The sequence below is a fragment of the Papio anubis genome, chromosome X, assembly GCF_008728515.1.
Source record: "Papio anubis isolate 15944 chromosome X, Panubis1.0, whole genome shotgun sequence".
Lineage (NCBI taxonomy): Eukaryota > Metazoa > Chordata > Mammalia > Primates > Cercopithecidae > Papio > Papio anubis.
Genome location: NC_044996.1, coordinates 126,126,599 through 126,150,950, shown reverse-complemented (window position 1 = coordinate 126,150,950; position 24,352 = coordinate 126,126,599). Strand labels below are relative to the sequence as shown.

Here is a 24,352-nt window from a genome sequence, read left to right as displayed (position 1 = left end):
CGAGTTTATAACTGAGGCCCAGGAACCTTCTATTCTGATCAAGGGGCTGAGAGAGTTGACAGAGTAGTGTAGGGGGTGGTGCTGAGGCAGCTTCTTCAGAGAGAGAGATGCTGGGCTGCCTACCCTCTCCCAAGTTACAGGATTTGGGGCAGGACTGTCCCCAAAAGCGTGTGGGCCCAGGGCAATTCAAGCCACTCAATACCAAGTCACGATCAGTACATCTTCCACAGGCCCTTAGAGATACCGTTAGAGCCCAAATTTCGAAATTTCATATTAATCAAGTACAGAAAAGTAAAGTACAATCTTCCCATGGTCCAGGGGACTACCCTAGTTGACCTGCCCAAGGGATGAGTCTGGTGGGAAGGGGGCGCCACTTGTTCCTAACCCAAAGCCTTTGAAGGGGGCTTCACTGAGCCGACTCAGTTCCGTGTGTATGTGTTCCTGTAGGTAAATTACACAGTGGACTGGCTCCCAAGGGAGCAAAGGTAACTTCCAGCAGCAGACAGGGGGCTGTACGGTCTGGGGATACTGCCACACCCTCTCAACAGTGGGCTGAAGCTTCATGAACCCCGGACACCAGATGGGGGACCTATTACAGAAATACTGGCTTAGGGTTTATCTTTTATTTTTATTATTTATTTGATTGATTGACTGATTGACAGGGTCTCGTTCTGTCGCCCAGGATGGAGTGCAGTGGCACAATCATGGCTCACTGCAGCCTCATTCTTCTGGGCTCAAGTGATCCTCTCACCTCAGCCTCCTGAGTAGCTGGGACTACAAGTGCACACCACACACCCAGCTAATATTTATATTTTTGGTAGAGACGGGGTCTCACTATGTTGGCCAGGCTGGTCTCAAACTCCTGGGCTCAAGCGATCCTCCCACCTCAGCCTCCCAGAAAGCTGGGATTACAGGCATGAGCCACCGTGCCCGGCCTATGGTCTTCCTAAAAGGAATCCTGGGAGTCTCTCTCAGAACCTATTCTGGTTCCAGGGGCTGCCCAATAAAATATTAAAAAGAAAAAAAGCAAAGGAATTCCTGCTCAAACACAGTCCTCCACGAGCTGAATCCCTCAACAGAAAGAGATGGAGGGAGGATGTGATGTAAGCGGTAAATGACTGGGAGGAGGGGCAGTCAGACAAAGGACAGGCCCCTGCCCACAACACAGGCGTTACATCCAGAGAGAGCCGGCGAGGGAAAATCACTAAACATCAGCCAGGCCCACAGCATGCAAAGCCAGCTTCCAACAGTGCTAGTCAAGTGACAACTTTCCCTGTTCCTGTCCTCTCCTTTCTGCAACTGGTGATTAGAGAGAAGAAGCCAACACCCTGCTCCTGACCACAGGTCGCTGCCTGCAGGGAGAGGGGAGAGCGGTCTGACTTTTGAATGAGGACCAGAGTGTTGATCAGTGTATTAGCCTGAATCCTCCTTTTTTTTTTTTTTTTTTTTTTTTTTTTTGAGACAGGGTCTAGCTCTGTCGCCCAGGCTGGAGTACAGTGGTGCAATCTCCGCTCATGCAACCTCCGCCTCCAGGGTTCAAGCAGTAAGTCCTTTTTAATTCCTGAATTCAGACTGTGTGCGCTCCTTCAAGTGTCGGTATGACTTTCTCTGTTATGTAAGGGTGGCTGGAAAAGTCAAAGGAAAGAAATCCCACCCCAGGCAGGATGAAAAGTGGGAGAGAAAAATCCAGTGGCTTTTGTGATTATACCCTTTGAGTCCAATGGGTTCAACACATAAGTTACACACCTAAACTCAGTTCTCTTAAAGGCTCCTTCCAGCTCTAATAACCCATGACTTCTAAGTACAAGTGAGTATTTAATTAGCAAACACTTCAATTGCACTTGCTATGTGCCAGGGACCAGTCAAAGCACTTCATCAGTAACTCACTTTACTCTCATAAAAACCCTATGAGTAGGTACGACGAGCATTTCTATTTTACTTATGAAGAAACTGAGGCACATGGAGGTTAAGTAATATGCCCAAGGTCACACAGCCAGCAAGTGGTTGGGCCAGAATTTGAACCAACGATGTTTGCAGCCAGACAGGAACAGAGCTCCTGTCCTGAGTTCTCCTCCTAGGTATCTACCCCAGAGGGCTGAGAACACATGTTCACACACGCTTTGTATGCGAATGTTCACAGTATCATTATCCACAGTGGCCAAAAAGTAGAAACAATCCCAAATGACTGTTAACTGGTGAATGGATGAACAAAATGTGGTTCTCCACACAATGGAATGCCATTCAGCCATGAAGAACAATGAAGTACCCATACACACCACTGCATGGAGGAACTGCAAAAACAGGACTCAACGTGAAAGAAGCTACATGCAAAACCCCATATACTGTATTCATTCCATGCATGTGAATATCCACAATGGGCAAAGTCACACAAACACAACAAAGCAGATGAGTGATAAGCTGGGGCTGGAGTGGGAATGGGGATTGAGTACCAAGTGGCATGAGGGCTGCTAGGTTCAGACGCTGGATCGTGGTGATGGCTGAGTAACTCAGTAAATTTACCGAAAACCAATGAATTGTGCCCTTCTAAGGGGTGCTCTGATGATATGTCAGCTATACCTCGATAACGCTGTTAAAAAAAAAGATAAGTGGGGGCTGACCCTGGCTATAACTTCCTCCCGTTCTCACAGGTTCCCATGTGTGGGGCAAACCCTTCAGAGGAACACACTGAGGGAGGGCTCCAGGCCAGGAAGTTGCCTAAAACCCTCTGGCTGTCCTGCCAGGCTGAGCAACCACCGACCCAGAGTTCTGCACCAACCAGCTGAGATTTCCTCACAGAACTGCTCTGTTTTGCAAAGAGCAATTATATGCAGGGGAATTTCCTAACCAAAATGAGACCCCTTCTTTATTATCCCCCAAACACCCCTGCATTCTTTTGCAATGCAAAATCCGTGCCTCCCCAAGCCAATTACTTGGGAAATGTGATATGCAAGGATGAATTATACATGTGTTTTCTTTGTGAGTTTGTTTCCTCCTCAGGGATGCTAATTATGAGATAAATTGTTGGGGGTTTTATGTCTTGAAATAACTCCTTGTCATATCAGAGCCCCTCTTGCTACGTATTGCCAAGCTAATTGTTGGCTTCCAAAGAGGAGGATACAAGTTATTTTCAATTAGGGTACTAAAATGCTAAAAGAAAATAAAGTGCTAGTCATACATACATATTCATATAGACATATTGATAGATGTATATGTATATTTATACCAGAAACAATGAATGAAAATTCAATGCACTCATTCTTTGGGAGATTCTGATAGTGTCCCTGGTATAATATTTTCCCATTTTCAGGCACACTACCTCCCTTGTGTTACAAGTGAGAAGTCATTTTGTGATGTATTAAACTTCTCTTTAGATGGTGAATGTGTCTCCACTGTGGGTGTCCAGTGGCTGACACACAACAACTCTCTCGTTGACAAAAAGGCTTTCAAAGCTGAGACATTATTCACCAAAGACCCAAGCTGTCCACTCTACAGCTTTAGTGACTGCAGAGATAGAGAACAGTCACCTGTCTTTTATACCTTATTTCAGAGCTATATTATTTTAAGAGCTGATTTTTTTTTTTTTTTTTTTGAGACAGAGTATCGCTCTGCCACCCAAGCTGGAGTGCAGTGGCACCATCACAGCTCACTGCAGCCTCAACCTCCTGGGCTCAAGAGATCCTCCCACCTCAGCCTCACTAGTAGCTGGGACCACAGGTGCCCACCACCACACCCAGCCAATAATTGCTATAATTATTATATAATATATAAATATAACATGTAATAATGATTATTTATTTTTTGTAGAGATGAGATTCTCCCTATGCTGCCCAGGCTGGTCTTGAACTCCTGAGCTCAAGTGAGATCCTCCTGCCTCAATCTCCCAAAGTGCCCAGCCTATGAAAGCTGTTTCTTTTTTTTTTTTTTTTTAAAGAAATGGGGTCTCACTATGTTGACCAGGCTGGTCTTGCACTGCTGGCCTCAAGTGATCCTCCCATCTTGGCCTCTTAAAGTGCTGGGATTACAGGTGTCAGCCACTATGCCAGGCCTCAGCTGCTTCATAATTCTATCAAGCAAGATCTTTGTGATCTTTACATTACTCCTTGGGGGACTACAAACCTTTACTTATTCAAAAATCAGTACTTCTTTCCAATGATCAAAGTTCTTGTTATTAGTCAGGTTTAAGCAGGAATTTCCAATAGCCACAGGTAGCTTTTGACCATCATTCTACTTATTGATCTTGCAACTGTGAAACTAGCTGGTAATTGTATACCACCCTTTGAACCCAGTCCCTCTCAATGCTCGTTATTCCATCACTGACACACGGACAAGAAAATCCAATTCCTCAAAATCACTTAGAATACCACATTCCCCAGGAAGAATTAGCCTCTCTTGGAAACACAATCATGTCAAAACACAAGGTACCAGAATTCACTACGGTAACAGGTTATTTTTATGACAGACCAATAAAATGTCTTAATCAGTTGTCTGAGGAATATTGTTATTCAGCATTACCTACAATTTCAAATAATGTGCTATTAACTTTAAAGAGATGTGCTGCCATCCTGCTGATTGGTTGAGGGACCTTCAGAAAGCCTGAGCAGACGCCGGGCACAGTGGCTCACACCTGTAATCTATCCTAGCACTTTGGGAGTCTGAGGTGGGCGAATCACTTGAGGTCAGGAGTTCGAGACCAGCTTGGCCAACATGGTGAAACCTTGTCTCTACTGAAAATACGAAACTTAGTCAGGCGTGGTAGGGGGCGCGCCTATAATCCCAGCTACTTGGGAGGCTGAGACACGAGAATCACTTGAACCTAGGAGGTGGAAGTTGCCGTAAGCCGAGATCGTGCCACTGTACTCCAGCCTGGGCGACAGAGTGAGATCCCGTCTTACAAAGAAAAAGAAAAACCTCAGCACCTCAGCAGAGCACTCCATCTACCCAGCTTCTGGATGACAAAGAAGAAAGTAGGGCAAGCTTGTTGCCACAAGTAGCTGGCTAAGTGCATCACTATGACAAAGTTAAAACAATTTGAATTTGGGGACAATACACCGTCCACTTCAAGTAAAAAATTGCTCACTCTGCTCCGAGAAGGTGCTCACTGAATAACGGTTGAACAACCACAGCTTGTGCAGAAAGCGTAACTGCGGGATGGGCACCCCACGCCAAGCTCTGGTCCGCTTACCAGTAAAAGTCTCTGTGCAGGGGTTCACACCCGCAAGACGTTTTGAGGTCCCAAAATCGGAGATTTTCACCACTCCACTGTAGGTGTTCACCAGAACATTATCGCCCTTTGGAAAAGAACAACATCAAGTGCTTAAAAGACCGGCTGAAACGAACTCATAGGAAACAGATCTGGACCTTGGGAAACCGTCACAAGTCTCTAGGGAAACTAGACTTTGCATTTTGGGGACGGTTGTGCTAAATCATACCCCTGTCAGCCAGTCACTCAGCAGATACCACCGACAGCTCTCGTGATCTGATATGAGCAAAGGCAACCTCGTCAGCTTTAAAAAGCAAGTACCTTTATGTCTCTGTGCACGATCTGGTTTTCATGGAGATACTTAAGGCCCTCCAGGATCTGTTTGGTGTAAAACTTGATCGTCGGTTCCTTCATCGGCCCCCATTTGGATCGCAGAAGAGCCGAAAGGCTTCCTAGAGACAGTCACGGCAAAAAACGTAGCAGGAAGAGAAAGTTTCAATGGTAAGAGTTCAGGGAAATAAAGTGAGGTGAGGTTTCTAACCTAACATAAGCGCTTACACCAACACCACTGGATCTGGGCAAAATGCAACATGTTTCCTCCCCACTATAGCTACAGCCAGGGAACGGACTGGAAGCGAAGCAGCACATGAACCTGACCAGAGGCGGAGGGTGAACACAAACCCCTTGTGCCCCCTGAAATTCAGGGGGGCCAATTGTGGGTTTAGCTCTGTTCAGCTGCATGAAGTTAGGAGGAGAGCAAAATAATTCTCTCTCAACTTGAGGGGCATGGCCTGCTGGCCTAGATAACTCAGGTCCCATGACACTTGTTTATAGCAGGTCTGTCTCAGCCATTCTGCTTGGGTCAAAGCCACGTTTTATATCTTTCCTGTAATCAGAAGTGGACAAGTCCAGAGTGAGGGGCCCTTTAGGGTGACAAGGACTAGGACTGGAAGAAGTTGGGTCTCTCTGTCCTCAGTGCGAGAAAGCCACAGTGGCAGGTCACAGGGTAGGACTGTCTTGATCAAGAACCACTTCCCCCAATTACACTATTAAACACTGAACATTTGGGCCAAAAGAAAAGCTCCCTTCAGGACGCTGTGACCACGTCTCGAAGGACATCATGTGAGCTGCAGGACGTCCTGTTCACTGGCAGGAACGGGCCCTCAGACATCAGCTGGTCTCAGCTTCCCACTTACACAGTGTTATGGGACCTTGATCTACCTTGGTCTCCCCATCTGTAAAAGGGGATGAAAACATCTGTCTCTGATTCTGTTGATACCCTTAAACCTAAGACCTGGGATGGGGTTATCAACTAATGTGAAGAGTAATGGGTTGGGCGCAGTGCCTCACGCCTGTAATCCCAGCACTTTGGGAGGCCAAGGTGGGCAGATCACCTGAGGTCAGTTCAAGACCAGCCTGATCAACATGGCAAAACCCCATTTCTACTAAAAATACAAAAATTAGCCAGGCATGTTGGCACGCACTTGTAATCCCAGCTACTTGAGAGGCTGAGGCAGGGAGAATTGCTTGAACCCGGGAGGCAGAGGTTGCAGTCAGTGAGCCAAGATCGTACCGCTGCATTCCAGCCTGGGCGACAGACAGAGAGACTTCATCTCAAAAAAGAAAAAAGAAAAAAGAAAAAAGCAGCAATGGACGAGTTTTCTGACAGACTATGACCAACTTAAGGGGAAAAGAAACTACTTCATTTATCCTAACATAACCCTGAAAATCTAGCCCACTGCCTGGCTCTTTCTCATCTTTTTGGAGACAGAGTCTCACTGTGTCACCCAGGCTGGAGTGCAGTGGTATGATCTCGGCTCACTGCAACCTCCGCCTCCCGGGTTCAAGCGATTCTTGTGCCTCAGCCTCCAGAGTAGCTGGGACTACAGGCACACGCCACCACACCAGGCTAATTTTTTGTATTTTTAGTAGAGAGGGGGTTTCTCCATGTTGGCCAGGCTGGTCTTGAACTCCTGGCCCCAAGTGATCCACCCGCCTCGGCCTCCCAAAGTGCTGGAATTACAGGCGTGAGCCACTGTGCCTGGCTGACTGCCTGGCTCTTAATAAATATACTTAAGACTCTTCCTGTAATAGTAGACTCTTAATAACTGTCGGTTGAGTGAATGAATGAAGATTTCTAACTGAGGTTTCAACATCTGTATTCAGATAACTATTATTTTATTGAAGAGTTTGTTTTGTTTTATTATTTCAATGAGCACTTACTGAGCTCTTGTTCTCTGCCAGACAGAATCCACCCAACAGCTCACTGAGACAGCGTTATTGTTATTCCAATAATTATTACTCCAATTATCAGAGTCATTATTACTCCAATTTTACAGTTCATTTATTCAATCAGAAAACTGAGGGCACAGAGAGGGAAAACAATTTGCCTGAAGTCACACAGCTTGTGGATGGAGGAACTGATTCAAACTAGATGGTCTGGCTCCAGATCCCAGGAACTCCCCACCTGTGCCCTACCTCTTGAATTCAGGGATTTTTGTGGATAAAACACTGGTGCTTGATTTCATCATCAAAATGCTATTTTGCATTGTCACTTTAACACCTATGTTCCCTCTTCTGCACCCTTGTCCAAATCCATCTTTTAACTCCTAGACTGTGAAGGCCTCAAAGCCAAAGACTGTTTCCTCTGTAGACAGTCAATGAATATTTGTGGGTTGAACAAACTGCATCAACAAACCAGAAATAGACTGCTTATATGACATTTGGAAAGTATCCAACTTTCCAACATCTAAAAGGTCTGTTGCTTTTTTTTTTTTTTTTTTTTTTTTTTTTTTAAGAGCAATGGGCTTTTGTTCTGTCGTCAGGCTGGAGTGCAGTGCTGTGATCGTGGCTCACTGCAGCCTTGACCTCATGGGCTCAAGTGATCTTCCCACCTCGGCCTCCCAAGTAACTGGGACTACAGGCGCCCTACAGGCCTGGCTTAGGGGTCTGTCATTTTGTAAATGGCAGGACAACAAATGACATCAATGTTGTAGTGATTTTCAGAATGTGAGACCAGAAGACAGCAACTACTCACCTCCAGGCACCTGCTCCATAAATATCTTAATGTAGCCATTCTCTGAAACAGAGCCCAGGTACTGAACGATATTGCGGTGCTTAAGGTACTTGTGCAGGGCTATCTCCTCATGCAGTGGCTGGGAATACCTATTGGGAAAACAGAGCCAGGGTCACCTGCCAAATCCCAGGGACTCAAGACCCACATCTCACCTCAACAGGACCTGCCCCACTGCTGCCCATCCCTTCTTTCTGGAAACTTGCTCTTCTCTGGCTTCCATGAGACTACTCAACTTCCCATCTGTACAATAGAGGATAAGCCTACAGCCACGCAGGGCTGCCAGGGGCCAAGGCATGTCCATTTCCTTAAGCACTTAGTGGAATAGCTGGTATGTGGTGAGTATTCAATGAATGACTGCTATTGTTACTACTGTTACTGTTAGGGCCTGAACCCACCAACCCTTCCTTACCTCTCTCAACAGCCCCTCTTCCTCTGCCTCCTCCCATGAAGAGTGGTCATCCTCTGCCTCCCATGAAGGGTGGTGTTCTGGAAGGTTCTGTCCTCAGCTGCCCTCTTGTCTTATTCTACAGAGTCACCCCAGACCACAACAGCAGCCACCTAATGGGCCACCCAGCCCTGGTCTCTGGCCTTTTTAATCCATTCCCCACCCTTGGCCATTATACTACCTCTTCTTAAAACATACACTTTACCGCATCCCTTCCCCACATAAATTCCACACAAAGACCAGGCTATTTAATGTCATATACAAGGACTTTCAAAGATCAGTTCAGGCTAAGGCTTTAAAAAATTTTTTTTGGCCTCATTTCAAGAGCATTTCACTGCCCTGTATCCTACATTCAAGTCATATCAGACAATCTGTTGTTCTCTGAATATACTTTGTGTTTTAACAGCTCTGTTTTTCCATCAGCATAGGCCTCCTTTTCCGCTAAACAAATTCTTACTCATCCCTCAAAGTCCAGCTCAAAGTTTATCTATTTTTTCAAACTTGCCACAACTCACTAAGGAGAGTAATTCATTCCTCTTCTGTGTTCTAAAAACACTCTGTGTACTCCTCTATCATGGCACTTGGCACTTTCACTCACAGGCAAAGCATCTGCATTTCCCACCAAACCAGCACCATCCTGGGAAAAGGACACTATCCTAGTCACCTTTCAGTCCCCAGTGCCAGCCCAGAGTCTGACACAGAGAAGGTACCAATCATCGTAAGTTCAGCCTATAAATTTACGGTGCTGAACAAAACAGTCTCTAAAAGGTCTCTTCTGGCTCTCATAATCCCAGGAACTACTGATCAGCAACAAAAAGCTAGAACAGCTATTGCTACCAAATGAAGGAGATGGGACATGCCAGCATTTTCCCCGAATATATACAACTGCAACACCTTATCCATCATGAGAAAAGAGACTGGATGCTGGATGAGGAACTCAAGAGACTCGGATCCTAGTCTTGTTTCTAAACATCCTTGGGAAAGTCATTTAATCTTCCTCAGTCTTGATTTTCTTATTGGTGAAATGAAGAAATGGAAATAGTTCATTTCAGGTCCTGTCTCATAATTCACGTATCATAACATGCTATCCCACTGAAAATCAACAAATAGATGAATGGATGAATGAAGGGTCTTAGAGCTGGCAGAAATCCCTTGCAACTCATCCCCAATATATCAGCAATCACCCGGATAAAAGGGTATTTACACATATTCGTCAGCACTCGGCACTGAAGGCAACCCTACAGCTGTGGTCTGGCACCCCTGTGGACCCTGGGATGATTAATTCCAACTGTGTGTGTAGCTTCTCTACAGAAACACTTGGCAGTCAACATTGCAATGCTCATTTCGCATTCTGGGGGGGTATACATTTAAAAAGAAACCTTTTTTTTTTTTTTTTTGAGACAGGGTCTCACTCTGTCACCCAGGCTGGAGTGCAGTGGCACAATCTCGGCTCACTGCAACCTCTGCCTCCCGGGTTCAAGCGATTCTTGTGCCTCAGCCTCCCAAGTAGCTGGGACTACAGGCATGCTCCACCATGCCCACCCATGTAAGTTTTGTATTTTTAATAGAGATGGGGTTTCACCATGTTGCCCAGGCTGGTCTCGAACTCTTGACCTAAAGTGATCTACCCGCCTCAGCCTCCCAAAGTGCTGGGATTACGGGCTTGAGCCCCAATGCCCGGCTAGAAACAAACATTTCTTCAAACTAAAAAAAGTCAAAGAAATGAATAAGCAGTACTAATGGTAGAAAAACAGTCCAAAATCCATGGGTGAGGGTGAAGGGTAGGATGTTAAAAAAAATTCTGTACTGCAAAAATCTGATTTTTTTTTAACTACATGTAATTTTCCGCAATGATGCATCTGAACAAATCATAGCCATTTTCAACTGCTACAATGTGAATTTAAAATAACCCGGTCACATTTAAAAATTATATTTGCACTCAAAAATTAGACAGGCATGGTGACGTGTGTCTGTAGTCCCAGCTCCTCAGGCAGCTGAGGTGGGAAGATCGCTTGAGCCCAGGAGGCAGAGACTGCAGTGAGCCGAGATCTGCCACTGCACTCCTGCCTGAGTGACAGAGTGAGACTTCATCTCAAAAATGTATATATACTTGCCAACAACTACGCAAAAAATGTAAAACTTTAGACCTAGCTGATGGGTGGAAAAACAACAAACATTTTCTTTTAAAATATGATCCTCTGCAATCCACATGCCTCTGAAGGGAAGTTCTTCCATTTTCTCAATCTATAATACACAAAACAAAAGCAGATCACGCCGGGTGCGGTGGCTTACGTCTGTAATCCCAGCACTTTGACAGGCCAAGGCGGGCAGATCACTTGAGGTCAGGAGTTTGAGACCAACCTGACCAACATGACGAAATCCCGTCTCTACTAAAAATACAAAAAAAAAAAAAAATCAGCTGGGTGTGGTGTAATCCCAGCTACAGGTTGAGCCACAAGAATCGCTTGAACCTGGGAGGCGGAGGTTGCAGTGTGCCGAGATCATGCCCCTGTACTCCAGCCTGGGCAAGAGAGTGAGACTCCGTTTCAAAAAAAAAAAAAAAAAAAAAAAAAAAGGCAGATCATCCCTATTACAAGAGAATGACAGGTTTTGTGATAACATAATGCTTTCGTCCTTAACTCCTCCAACACCATCAGCAGTGGGTATGGGATCTGGGGTGTGGAGATGGCACCCAAAATGTGGAAGGCCCGCCTGGACTTGCCTGCTATCTCTCTCCGGGATTTCTTTGATGGCTATTCGCACTTGATTGCTCAGATCTCGGCCAGCATACACAATCCCATACGTGCCTTTCCCCAAGACAACTCTCTCACCATTTGCATCATGGTCATACTCATACTGAAGAAGGAAAAACAAAAGGACAAAAAAGCATACAACTTGTAGCGGAGAAGCCCTCTAAGGCCCCAGAGTTGTCTAGCAACTAAAAAAATATAAATAACATTATTTGAGTGCCAGGCAAGTCACAATCTTAGCTTAGGCCCTTTTCATTAAATGACTTGAAAGGGGTAGAATTCCCCATTGTTCACGTATTGATAGTACGACTTTATGAAATGGAATCCAAGAAAATTAAAAATATGGTTCGCACATAACTGGCTCACCTTTTGGAAATTCCTCCCTATTTTAATGCTGCAATTTAAAACTGCTTCTAAGCATGTTGAATACCCCGATTAGGTGTCTTCCTGCATAATCCCTTATCAACTTGTCAGGAAACAAATATCTTTCAACAGCCCAGAAAGGAAGTGAAGGTAAATATAATTAACATAATCTTAATAAAAAAGGAAATATGCTGGGGCTTCCCCACTCTTTCAGGCATATGGATCTAGTAGTAAACACCTCGTACAAACATTTGATTTACAATTAGCATTACTATTTTGTTCCCCCATCTTCCCATCAAAAGCTGTCACATACAGATGCATTTGATTCTTCTCGATGAATAAAACAAATGTGACTGTAGGCTGAGCAACACTTATTTAAAGCAGAGAGGCAGCAATCAATTCTTTCTGTTATTAGGCATGATCCACTGCGTCTACTTACAGAAGTGCAACTTACACACGGAATAGCTGGGGGTATGTGGGTGTCCTTTCCCATCTACTTCTAGGGATGCTCATGACAATTAAGATTACTAAAGGGTTGGCCAGACATGGTGGCTCATGCCTGTAATCCTAACACTTTGGGAGGCCAAGGCAGGAGGATCACCTGAGGTCAGGAGTTCGAGACCAGCCTGGCCACCATGGCGAAACCCCATCTCTACTAAAAATACAAAAATTAGGCCAGGCGTGGTTGTTCATGCCTGTAATCCCAGCACTTTGGGAGGCGGAGGCGAGTAGATCATCTGAGGTCAGGAGTTCGAGGCCAGCCCAGCCAACATGGTGAAACCCCATTTCTACGAAAAATACAAAAAGTTAGTCAGGCGTGGTGGCACATGCCTGTGGTCCCAGCTACTCAGGAGGTTGAGGCAGGAAAATTGCTTGAACCTGGGAGGTGGAGATTGCAGTGAGCCAAGATCACGCCACTGTACTCCAGCCTGGGCAATAGAGCAAGACTCTATCTCTAAACAAATAAATAAAATACAAAAATTACCCAGGCATGGTAGCACATGCCTGTAGTCCCAGCTACATGGGAGGCCGAGGTAGGAGAATCGCTTGAACCCAGGAGGCGGAGGTTGCAGTGAGGCGAGATTGCGCCACTACACTCCACTCCAGCCTGGGCGACAGAATGAGACTCTGTCTCCAAAAAAAAAGATTACTAAAGGATCTCCATCAGTGTCTGATGTAACTAGCAATCAGCCTGCTCCATAGAAGACTTTTACCTCACACCTCCCTCTGTTTCCCATACCTGCTGCCCTCAAAGCACCATTGCTTAGTTCATTTCTACAACAAACTCTGGTCCTGACCTAAGAATTCTAGAAGTTAACTCAATTATTAAAATGAATCCTTTTGATATTTTCTGAAAGAAACCTTAAGGAATTCCTTTCAGTCTAACCTGAGAGTACAGAAAATCTCATTAAATTGTAATCACTGGAAGAACCTGAGTGGCACATCTGAATAACTGTGCAAGATTTAAACACATGTACAATGATTTAGTAACTGTGGACTGTATCGGTGCTGTCCAAAAGAGCTTATGATGAGCCTACTTTTTAAAATGATTTTAAAGTTGTATTTAATATACTACATGCACATAGCTATAACTGAAGTCATTTTAAGCATAAATAAAAAAGTCTGTTTCCAGGGGTCAACTAATTCTCTTGTAGTCTCATAAGCATGACTAATTAGCTTAGAGAAAACTTTCATAGGTTGTACACAAAAGGAAATTTTAGTCTAGTCCATGGCCATATTTTTCTTAAGCATTCTGAGAGAATCCCAAAGTAATGAGATTCTTCTACAGAGACACATTAAACATGATCTCTGGGAGCCATGCAGTGATGACTGGCAGGTTCATAAAACATACTCAACAGAGGACTTTTACAGAAAGATGGGACATGTTCTTGAAGCATCAAACACAATCAATAATGTTTTCCATATTCTAGGTCGTCCATGACTCACCTCCAAGGTGTCTCCATCAGTCTCTCCCTCCAGCTCCACTGTACTGCCTGCTGTATTGGTTATCATCTCTTTGACCAAAGAGAAAAATCTAGAACAGCAAATGTCACAAATATGTTGCCAATTCAGAATTGCTCTCGTTCCTTGTTTTTAAATTAGCTTTATTAAACTGTACTTAAATATAAACCAAACTTTTACAAGTCATGGAACAATCGATCCCCTCCTTGATTTGACATGGTACTTTAGTGGTTATCAAATGTAGGGCAACTACCAATGTGATACCTGAATCCCCTCTATACAGTATCTCCACCAACTGGTTGGCCAACTGATGCTTGAGTAGCTCCAGCAACAGAAAACTCATTACCTTCCAAAGACAGCTCATTCTTGGAAGATCTTAATGAGAAATGTTTCCCTTTTATTGAACCAAAGACTTCTTTTATGTGGGTTCCATCCGTAGTTTGCTTACAATTAACCACTTTTCTACATGACACCCCATTAGAAATGCACATAATTTTACCATGTCCCTATAAGTCTTTCCTTTCTGTCCCATCACTGTTTTCCCCAGGACTTGCAAGTTACTCCACTAGCAGGTAATTCTTCAGATGACGTCCCTGTGTTATTATTTATTTATTTATTTTTTAAAGACAGGGTCTCACTCTGTCACCCAGGCTGGAGTACAGTGATGTGATCATGGCTCACTGCAGCCTCAGCCTCCTGAGCTCAAGCAATCCTCCCACCTCAGCCTCTCAAGCAGCTGAGACTACAGGCACCCATCACCAAGCCTGGCTAATTTTTGTACTTTTTGTACACAGGGTCTCATTATGTTGCCTAGGTTGGTCTCGAACTCCTGGACTCAAATGGTCCTCCCACCTCAGCCTCCCAACGTGTTGGGAGGCATGAGCCACCATACCCAGCCTCCTGTATTATTCTTGAAGTCTAGCCTCAAGACCAGTGTTCAGAGGGGATCTAATCAATGCTAAGGATAGTGGGACCATCACCTCTCAAAGTATAGACAATCTAGTTCTCAGTAAGATACAGGGTGTTGCATAAGGGGAATGGCGAGAAGGAAACGCATAAGGTGGCCACATCATTCTGTTGACATAGAATAAGCTTAATGTTGACCCATAAATCCTTCTCACAAATTCTGCTGGGCCACATGGGCCACTTCCTAGACTTGTGCAGTTGTTTATTTGGATACAAGTCATCTTGACTCATTAGAACATTTTTACTTACAATTCTATCTTAAGATGTCAAGGAGGAATACTGTACATTTCAGGATAATTTCCATAAACCATTAAAATGCTCTTTTTTCTAACTAACCCATCTCACCTTTTCTTCTTCTAATCTTCGAAAGCTGGGAAACCCAACAGTCAGGCTTCTTAAGAGATATATGGTATGCACTCACAGAAGAACTAAGATTTAAAAGACGGTATCAGCTGGGTGTGGTGGCTCATGCCTGTAATCTCAGCACCTTGGGAGACTGAAGCGGGAAGATCTCTTGAGCCCAGGAGTTCGAGACCAACTTGGGCAATGTGGCTGAAACCTCGTTTCTACAATTTTTTTTTTTTTTTTTTTTAATTAGCCAGGCATGGTGGCACACACCTGTAGTCCCAGCTACTCGGGAGGCTGAGATAGGAAGATTGCTTGAGCCCAGGAGGCAGAGGTTGCAGTGAGCCAAGACTGCGCCACTGCACTCCAGCTGGGCAACAGAGCAAGACTCTGTCTCAACAGAATAAAATAAAAGATATCAACTGTTCTTTTTTTTTTTTTTTTTTTTTTTTTTTGAGACAGAGTCTCGCCCTGTCATCCAGGCTGGAGTGCAGTGGCCGGATCTCAGCTCACTGCAAGCTCCGCCTCCCGGGTTTATGCCATTCTCCTGCCTCAGCCTCCCGAGTAGCTGGGACTACAGGCGCCCACCACCTCGCCTGGCTAGTTTTTTGTATTTTCCAGTACAGACGGGGTTTCACCGTGTTAGCCAGGATGGTCTCGATCTCCTGACCTCGTGATCCGCCCGTCTCGGCCTCCCAAAGTGCTGGGATTACAGGCTTGAGCCACCGCGCCTGGCCAATAACAACTGTTCTTAAGAATACGGAACAACTGGGACTCTCATACATTGCTAGTGGGAGTGTAAATTGACACGACCACTTTGGAAAACTCTTGGCAGTATCAACAACCGAAGCTGAAGATAAACCTACCCTATAATCCAATAATCCACTCCTAGGCATATACTCCATAGAAATCAACATATATGTTCACCAAAAGGCATATATAAGAACGTTCATAGTCATTTTCTTCATAATAGCCCCCAAACAGAAACAATCCAAGTCTTCATTAATAGAAGAACAGATAAATTGGAACACAATGGAACGCTACACAGAGAAATAACTGATACACACTTCACAGTTGGATCTCATTTTGTTTTTTGTTTTTGAGATGGGGTATCACTCCATCACCCAGCCTGGAGTGTGGTGACGTGATCATGGTTCACTGCAGTCTCGACCTCACAGGCTCAAGCAATCCTCCCACCTCATCCTCCTAAGTAGCTGGGACTAGAGGGCACACCACCACGCCCAGCTAATTTTTTTATTTTTTGTAGAGACGAGGGTCTCTCTATGTTGCCCAGGCTGGTCTTGAACTCCTGGGATCAAGCGATCCTCCCACCTTGGCCTCCCAAAGTGCTGGGATTACAGGTGTGGGCCACCGTGCCCAGCTACGAATATTATTTTAAGGGAAACAGGTGAGAAACAAGGGTACAAACTACATGATTCTGTTTATTTGTAGGTCAAGAACAGGTGAAACTAACCGTTGGCGGTAAAAATCAAAATAGTTAACACTGGGGGGAGTTTAATGACTGTGAAGGGGCACAAAGCAACTTCCGGGGTGCTGATCTGGGAGGCGGGTACAAGAATGCAGACACATACAAAAATTTATCAAGTGTACATATTAAGCTGTACACTTAAGTGTACATTACAAACTTTACTTGTTTGTATGTTATACATCAATAAAAAAATTAAAATGTATTGCAAAAAAGGCACTGAGTACTGAATGAGGGTCAAAAGGGCAAATTCTGTAGTAGCAAAAGGATGTTCTGCTTAATATTAGGTTTTTAATGGCAAAAACTGCAATTATTTTTACACCAATTTATATCTGGCAGCATTTTTTCTACTGTAAATTGAAGGTTATGACCCAATGATTCCCTAGTCTGCTATTTATTCTATTGTTTTTTTGTTTTTGTTTTTGTTTTGACAGAGTCTTGCTCTGTTGCCCATGCTGGAGTGCAGTGGCTTGATCACTGCTCACCGCAGCCTCAACTTCCCAGGCTCAGGTGATCCTCCCACTTCTGGCTCCTGAGTAGCTGGGATTACAGGCGTATGTCACCATGCTGAGCTAATTTTTTTTTTTTCGTACTTTTTGCAGAGATGGGGTTTCACCGTGTTGCCCAGGCTGGTCTCGAACTGCCCACTCAAGCAATCCTCCTTCCTCAGCCTCCCAAAGTACTAGGATTACAGGCATCAGCCACCACATCCAGCCTAGCCTAATCTTTAAATATGTTGTGACAATGATTGTCTGAGACACAATGAATTAAGATTTTCTCAAATTACATGATACAAATAAACTATGAATAAAGGGAACTTCCTCAATCTGATAAAGGTTATCTACGAAAAATCTGCTGCTAACATCATACTTAACGATGAAAGACTAACTTCTTTCTTCTTAAAAACAGGAACAAAATAAAGATGTCCACTCTCACCACTTCTATTCCACATTGTGCTGGAGAGTCTAGCTAGGATAATTAGGCAAGGAAAATAAAGGCATCTAGGTTGGAAAGGAAAAACTAAAACTGTATCTGCAGATGACATGATATTATATACAGAAAACCCTAAGGAGTTCACTAAAACCCATTAGAACTAATACATGAGTTCAGCAAGGTTGTAAGTTATAAAATCAACATTTACAAATCAAGTGTATTTCTATACATTATCAGTGAACAATCCAAAAGTGAAATTAAAAAAACAACTCCAGTATCAAAATAATAAAATCCTTAGGTACGTATTTAATGAAAGAAGTACAAAATTTATACACTGAAACTACAAAAATATTGTTGAAAGAAATTCAAGAAAACCTGAGTAAATACAAATCCATCCTGTGTTCATGGATCGGAAGCCAGGATGGTTAATATGGCAACGCTTTCCAAATTGATCTAGATATCCAATGTATTTCCTGTCAAAGTCCTAGCTACCATTTTTTCTACAGAAATTGATAAGCTGATCCTAATATTCACATGGAAATGCAAGCATCCACAATAACCAAAACAATCTTGAAAAACAAGAACGAAGTTGGAGGGCTCACATTTCCTGATTTTACAACTTACTACAAAGCTACAGTAATAGAGAAGGCATGGCACTTGCATTAAGAATAGACATACAAAACAATGGAATGGAATTGAGAGTCCAGAAATAAACTACATTTGTGGTCAACTGATTTCCTAAAAGAGTACCCAGATCATTAAATCAGGGAAAGAATAGTCCATTCAACAAATGGTGCTGGGACAACCACATATCCACACGTTAAAGAATAAAGTTGGAACCCCTACCTTACACCATGTCCAAAAATGAATTCAAAATGGGTCAAAAACCTAAACATGAAAGCTAAAACTATAAAACTCTTGGAAGAAAACATAAAAACCATAGGACACCTCAGGTTAGACAAAGCTTCTAAGACAGGAGCCAAAAGCACAAATGACAAAAGAAATAAATAGGTAAGTAGTACTTCGTCCAAATTAAAAACTTTTGTGCTGCAAGTAATACCATCAAGAGAGTGAAAAGACGACTTACAGGATGGGAAAAGCATTTGCAAATCACATCTGATAAGGAACTTGCATGGAGAAAAAAATACATTTTATATACATGTATATATCACTCTTAAAATCAATAATAAAAGGATAAATAACCCAATTACAAGTGGGCAAAGTTTGGAGATAGCTGGCAAACACCACTTTCACCAGATGATCCAAGTTAACATCACCAATAATGACAGACAGATATTGCGTCCCTTGTTATGAGGCACTGAGAAGGACACATCATTTCTGTGATATTCCTGCCAAATACATAACATCAGTGTACTCGTGAGGAAACGATAAACAAATCCAAGTCAAAGGACTACCCAAAATAAACTGTCTGTACTCTTGGAAAGTATTAAGTCAAAAAAGACAAAGAAAGACAGATGATGAACTCTTCCAGGTGAAAGGAGACTATGTGGACATGACAACTAAACGCAACATATGATCCTGGATTGGAACGTGGACCAAAGAAAAACCTTTCGTTTTGCTATAAAAGACATAATTGGGACACTAAGTAATATTTGGATAAATGTTGTAGATTATAGTACTATATATCTTAATTTCCTCATTAGATAACTGTCCTGTAATTACGTGAGTATCCTTGCTTTTACAAAATACACTCAAGTATTTACAGGTAATGGAGCATTATGTCTACAACTTACTTTTAAACAGTTCAGAAAGAATAACCATATGCACAGAGAGAGAATGTAAAACCAATGTGGCAAAGGGTTAATCCTGAGAAATTCTGTGTAAAACATATATGGAAATTCTTTGTATTGTCTTTTGAAACTTTCCTATGGCTCTGAATATTTTCAAAAATAAAAAGTTTAATTTTTTTAATTGGGCAAAGCATTTGAATAGACATTTCTCCAGAGGTATATAAATGGTCAATAAGCACATGAAATGATGCTCAGTATCATTAGTCATCAGGAAAATGCAAATCAAAACCACAATGAGATTCCACCTCACATCCACTAGGATTATGATACTCAAAAGACAGATAATAACGAGTGTTGGTAAGGACGTGGAGAAATTGGAAGCTGCATACATTGCTAATGGGAATATAAAATGGGGAAATGGTCTGGGAGTTCCTCAAAAGGTTAAATGTAGAGTTACCATAAGACTCAGCAATTTGACTCCAAGAGAAATAAAAACATGCCCTCACAAATACTTGCACATGATGCTCAGGGAAGTATAATTCATAATTGTCAAAAAGTACAAACAACCCAAATGCCTACTGGCTGACAGATAAACTGTGGTATAGCCATACAAAAGAATATCATTCAGCCACAAAAAGAAATGAAGTACTGATACGTGTCACACATGGATAAACCTTAAAGAAAATTACGCTAAGTGAAGGAAGCCAGTCACAAGAGACCACATACTGTATGATTCCATTTATATGAAATGGCCAGAATAGACAGAGCCATAGAGACACAGAGATTAATGGTTGCCTAGGGCTGGGGCCAGGATAGGGTGAGGTTGAGGAAATGAGGAGTGACTCTATGGATACTGGGTTTCTTGTGGGGTTGATGAAAATATTCTAAAACTAGATTATGGTGTTGATTGGAAAACTATGACTATACTAAAAAACGCTGAATGTTATGTTATTTAGTTTTTTAAATGGAGTTTCACTCTTGTTCCCCAGGCTGGGGTGCAATGGCACAATCTCGGCTCACTGCAACCTCTGCTTCCTGGGTTCAAGTGATTCTCCTGCCTCAGCCTCTCAAGTAGCTGGGATTACCGGCATGAGCCACCACATCCGGCTAATTTTGTATTTTTAGTAGAGACAGGGTTTCACCATGTTGGTCAGGCTGGTCTCCAACTCCTAACCTCAGGTGATCCACCCTCCTCAGCCTCCCAAAGTGCTGAGATTACAGGCGTGAGCCACTGCGCCTGTCCAAGTTGTATATTTTAAATGGCTGAATTGCCTGCTATGTGAATTATAGAAAATTTTAGAGCTTTTTTGAGATGTAAGTTAACATTTCAAGAAAGACAGTAATAGCAAGTAAATATCTTTCAGAACAAAGGCCCTTTAAAAATGATTCGCCATAATTAGATTGCAAATACCTGAATCGGCTGTAACTCACCTACTGCACTGCTCTTCGGTGGAAAAGTAGATTTGAAAGTCATCAGAATTATCATGGACATAAAGAAAACAACACCGTTCATCAAACTTTGATAGACTGTAAAATTTCAAAGTATAATGTTTATACATAAGTTATGATACCCATTCTAAATCTGTGAGACAATCTTTTCTATTTTATCAATTTCTGAAAGATTCATTAATGTTTTAACAAACACCCCCTAAGTGTGCCTTTTATTTCTCTATGAAATTTAAATACCAGAGACATTTATTTTGCTTATATTTGAGTTGGTATTTATCAATTGACCTTAGTATAAACTTACTCTTAATATAATTCAGTGCTAAGCAAAGCATACGGGCAACAGAAAAGGGAGCAAAATATGGTTCTCTGTCCTCAAGGGGCTTATAATCTCATGAAAAAGAAAGTCAAGGTATTTGTGAAATAATTTATTGTGGTATTAAGGGAATTTCTAGATTCAGAAAATATCAGGATACAGTATTTGTGACCACACAAGGAAAATGGAAATAAATATGGCATTGTAGCTCAAGAAAGGCCTTTAAATGTTTGTTATCTGGTCCATCTCCACCCAGTGTCTGTACCTGACTCTACAGCTCATCCAACAAGCAATATTCAGCTTGCCTGGACATAGCCAGTGACAGGAAATCTGCTAGTAGATTGTATGTTAGAGAGTTCTTCACCCACACTGGGCCAAAGCCTCTGCAGTGGCCTTCATGCCAGGAGGTATTATGGAGAGGAAGACTATATTCTCTTCTATAATTGTCCCTTCAAAAACTGAAGCCACTTTATCTCATCCTTTCTAAGTTATCTCTTCCTGAGATCCAAACTGTCCTAGACCATTCTTTATGTTATAGATTGCATGACAAATACTGGGTTGGAACACCAAGAGTACAGGGGAGATTCAAGAAGAATTATAACTAGATTATAAGTGAGCAGGTTTTGAAAATCAATCTGTAAAGCAACTACCACAGTTAGTTGGAGAGCCTCTGGAATGCTCAAAGTATACTCTTCAGGTCACATCAGTCCCGGGGAGGGGTGGGACGAGGCTGATACCCCCTCAGGCCCTTTGTAAATTCCCACTGATGGCTGAAATGGCACCTAGAGGTATCTCTATGAGGAGGCACAAACAGAAGGTCCTTGACTACTTCCTCTAACACAATTACTAAGTAATACACTTTGGAAAATCTTTGCCAGGCACAGTGGCTCACGCCTGTAATCCTAGCATTTTGGGAGGCTGAGGCGGGTGGATCACTTGAGGTCAGGAGTTCAAGACCAGCCTGACTAACATGGCAAAACCCTGACTCTACAAAAAATACAAAAATCAGCCAGGCATTGTGCCACACGCCTGTAGTCCCAGCTACTCTGGAGGCTGAGGCAGGAGAATCGCTTGAACCCGGGAGGCAGAGGTTGCAGTGAGCCGAGATCATGCCACTGTACTCCAGCCTGGGTGACAAAGCAAGACTCTATCTGAAAAAAAAAAAAAAAAAATCATCTACTAGCAGATTTTCTGTCACTAGCTATGTCCAGGCAAGCTGAATATTGCTTGTTGGATGAGCTGTAGAGTCAGGTACAGACGAGGACAGAGACCATATTTTATTCCCTTTTCTGCTGCTTTGTGTATGCTTTGCTTAGCGTATTTCAAATTGCCTTGTATTTCCTGGGCAGTATCACCCCAACGCACTACTTTGTACTTAAATTATTTCCCTCCTTTTAAGTGATACTGACGGTATTCTAATTTCAATACTGATGTTTCCAGGACAGGATCACACTGTGTCTGGAAATAACTGGGGATTCATTCAGTGGCTGAGGTAGCCTCAGAATCAGAGAAAGGAATGTTCTAGTCCAAGCCCTTTATTTGAAGAAAATACTTAGAGCAGCTGAGTGACTTTCCTAACATCACACAGCAAAGAGAGATTAGAACTCACATCTACTTCAGAGCCAGTCTCACCCTCGAATGAACTGCCAGGGTGACAAGTGCAGCTGAGATGTTTAGCCCTGCTCGGGTGAGGCCACACAGCTCAGGCCCAAATGGTTACCACTCCTGATCCAAAATGCCAAGAGCTACGCCTCTCCCCAGAATACACCACCTCATGCCCTCCCTGAAAAAAGTCTCCCGGCTCCATTACTCTGTTCGCAAGATCCCAACCCAAGTCTTGCTACTAGTCATCTCCTGGCTTCAGTTCTCAGAGTCACTGAGCACTTGAACATCTTTGGCTCAAAAAAGATATATCATCTCTTCCTACAGATCACTTCTTTTAAAAAAAAAAAATGACACAAGTGAGTTTAGTCTGCTGAGTATGAGCAAAGCTACTCTATTATAACAATCCAAGAAGTTCTTACCAGGAGTACACTAGTATTAATAACTAGCTCAGGCAGGACAACAAAACAGAAGAGGACATTTTGGATTCCATTAAAAATAACAACATTCCATATTATGAATAAGTGGAAACATTAAAGTGCAGAAAACATTATCATTTGCATTAAAACAGTAACTCCATTTTCTCCTATGTTCTTACCTTATTCCCTTTATGGAAGAGGCTGTAAAATTCCATTCGTGCATTTGTTTCTGCAAGTTATCAAAGACAGAAGTCAATAGTTTGAGTTTTTTTAAGCAAAAGATTTTTTTTTTTGTTTCATTCTATGGTCAATCATTTCTGCTATTTTACCTGCCAGTAATGATTTTTTTTTACAGGTTAGAGCAATAAACCTTGTATAACTTGGAACACCAGAAACATTTTCTTATGTATTATAAAAATTCGTTTGTATCTCTAATCCAGTTTAAATGATGTAAATTTGAAATAATCTAAGTTTCAGATAGAAATAATAAGCATAGAATAAACACACAGTGAGAGGCTTTTCCTCTTCTGTCAATATAGTAGGCAAACTCTAAAACAAGCATGAGAACAGCCCACCTACGTTGAATGACTTGCAAAAATACTGGGAGAGGCAAGACTGTGGCAGATACCTTTCAGCACTCATCAGTCTTCCTCTTCTCCCTGAACAGAAAGCTGAACTACATTTCCCAGCCTCCCTTGCAGCTAGAGAGATATACAGTGGAGTTTTGACCAATGGGATGTGAGCAGGAATGCCGTGCATCGCCTGCAGGCATGACTCATAAACTCCACAGCAACCCTCTATTTCCTCTTTCCCCATACAGTGCAAGATGGAATGCCCCCCAAATGCCACCCTCTACAACCTGGATATGATATGAGGCATAGATAAACTTTTATCATGTTAAGATATTGAGATTTGGAGGCTGTTTATTTTAGAAGCTAGCCTACCATGACTAATAGAAAAACTAACTGGGATTTCAAGCAGCACCAAGTTGCACTTACAAACAAAAACTAACTTGGTCCCCTCCCTTCACTACCATTACACTTTGCACAAAGCTAAGCCTGAGAAGGAACATCTGAAACTCCAGTTTTGGAAAATCCATAGGCAACAACATCAATACATCGCCAACTGCAGAAAATAATTTTAAGTAGGAAAATCCATTTGGGCCAGGTGTGGTGGCTTACACCTGTAATTCCAGTACTCCGGGAGGCCAAGGTGCCGAGTGGGGGGGGAGTGGTCGCTTGAGGTCAGGAGTTTGAAACCAGCCTGGCCAACATGGTGAAACACCGTCTCTA

General features: G+C 42.8%; 1 protein-coding gene across 2 annotated transcripts in view; it reads right to left on the bottom strand.

Moving 5' to 3' along the window:
• MAP3K15 (mitogen-activated protein kinase kinase kinase 15) overlaps window positions 1-24,352 on the bottom strand; it is a 147,789-nt gene that overhangs the window by 26,712 nt on the left and 96,725 nt on the right. For both annotated transcript variants that reach the window (XM_021932574.2, XM_021932573.2), the window contains 7 exons: window positions 23,240-23,289; window positions 20,709-20,804; window positions 13,782-13,869; window positions 11,444-11,577; window positions 8,238-8,365; window positions 5,522-5,652; window positions 5,183-5,288 (listed from right to left, as the gene is read on the bottom strand). In XM_021932574.2, coding sequence (XP_021788266.2) covers window positions 5,183-5,288; window positions 5,522-5,652; window positions 8,238-8,365; window positions 11,444-11,577; window positions 13,782-13,869; window positions 20,709-20,804; window positions 23,240-23,289 — 733 coding nt within the window. The remainder of the gene's footprint in view (window positions 1-5,182; window positions 5,289-5,521; window positions 5,653-8,237; window positions 8,366-11,443; window positions 11,578-13,781; window positions 13,870-20,708; window positions 20,805-23,239; window positions 23,290-24,352) is intronic.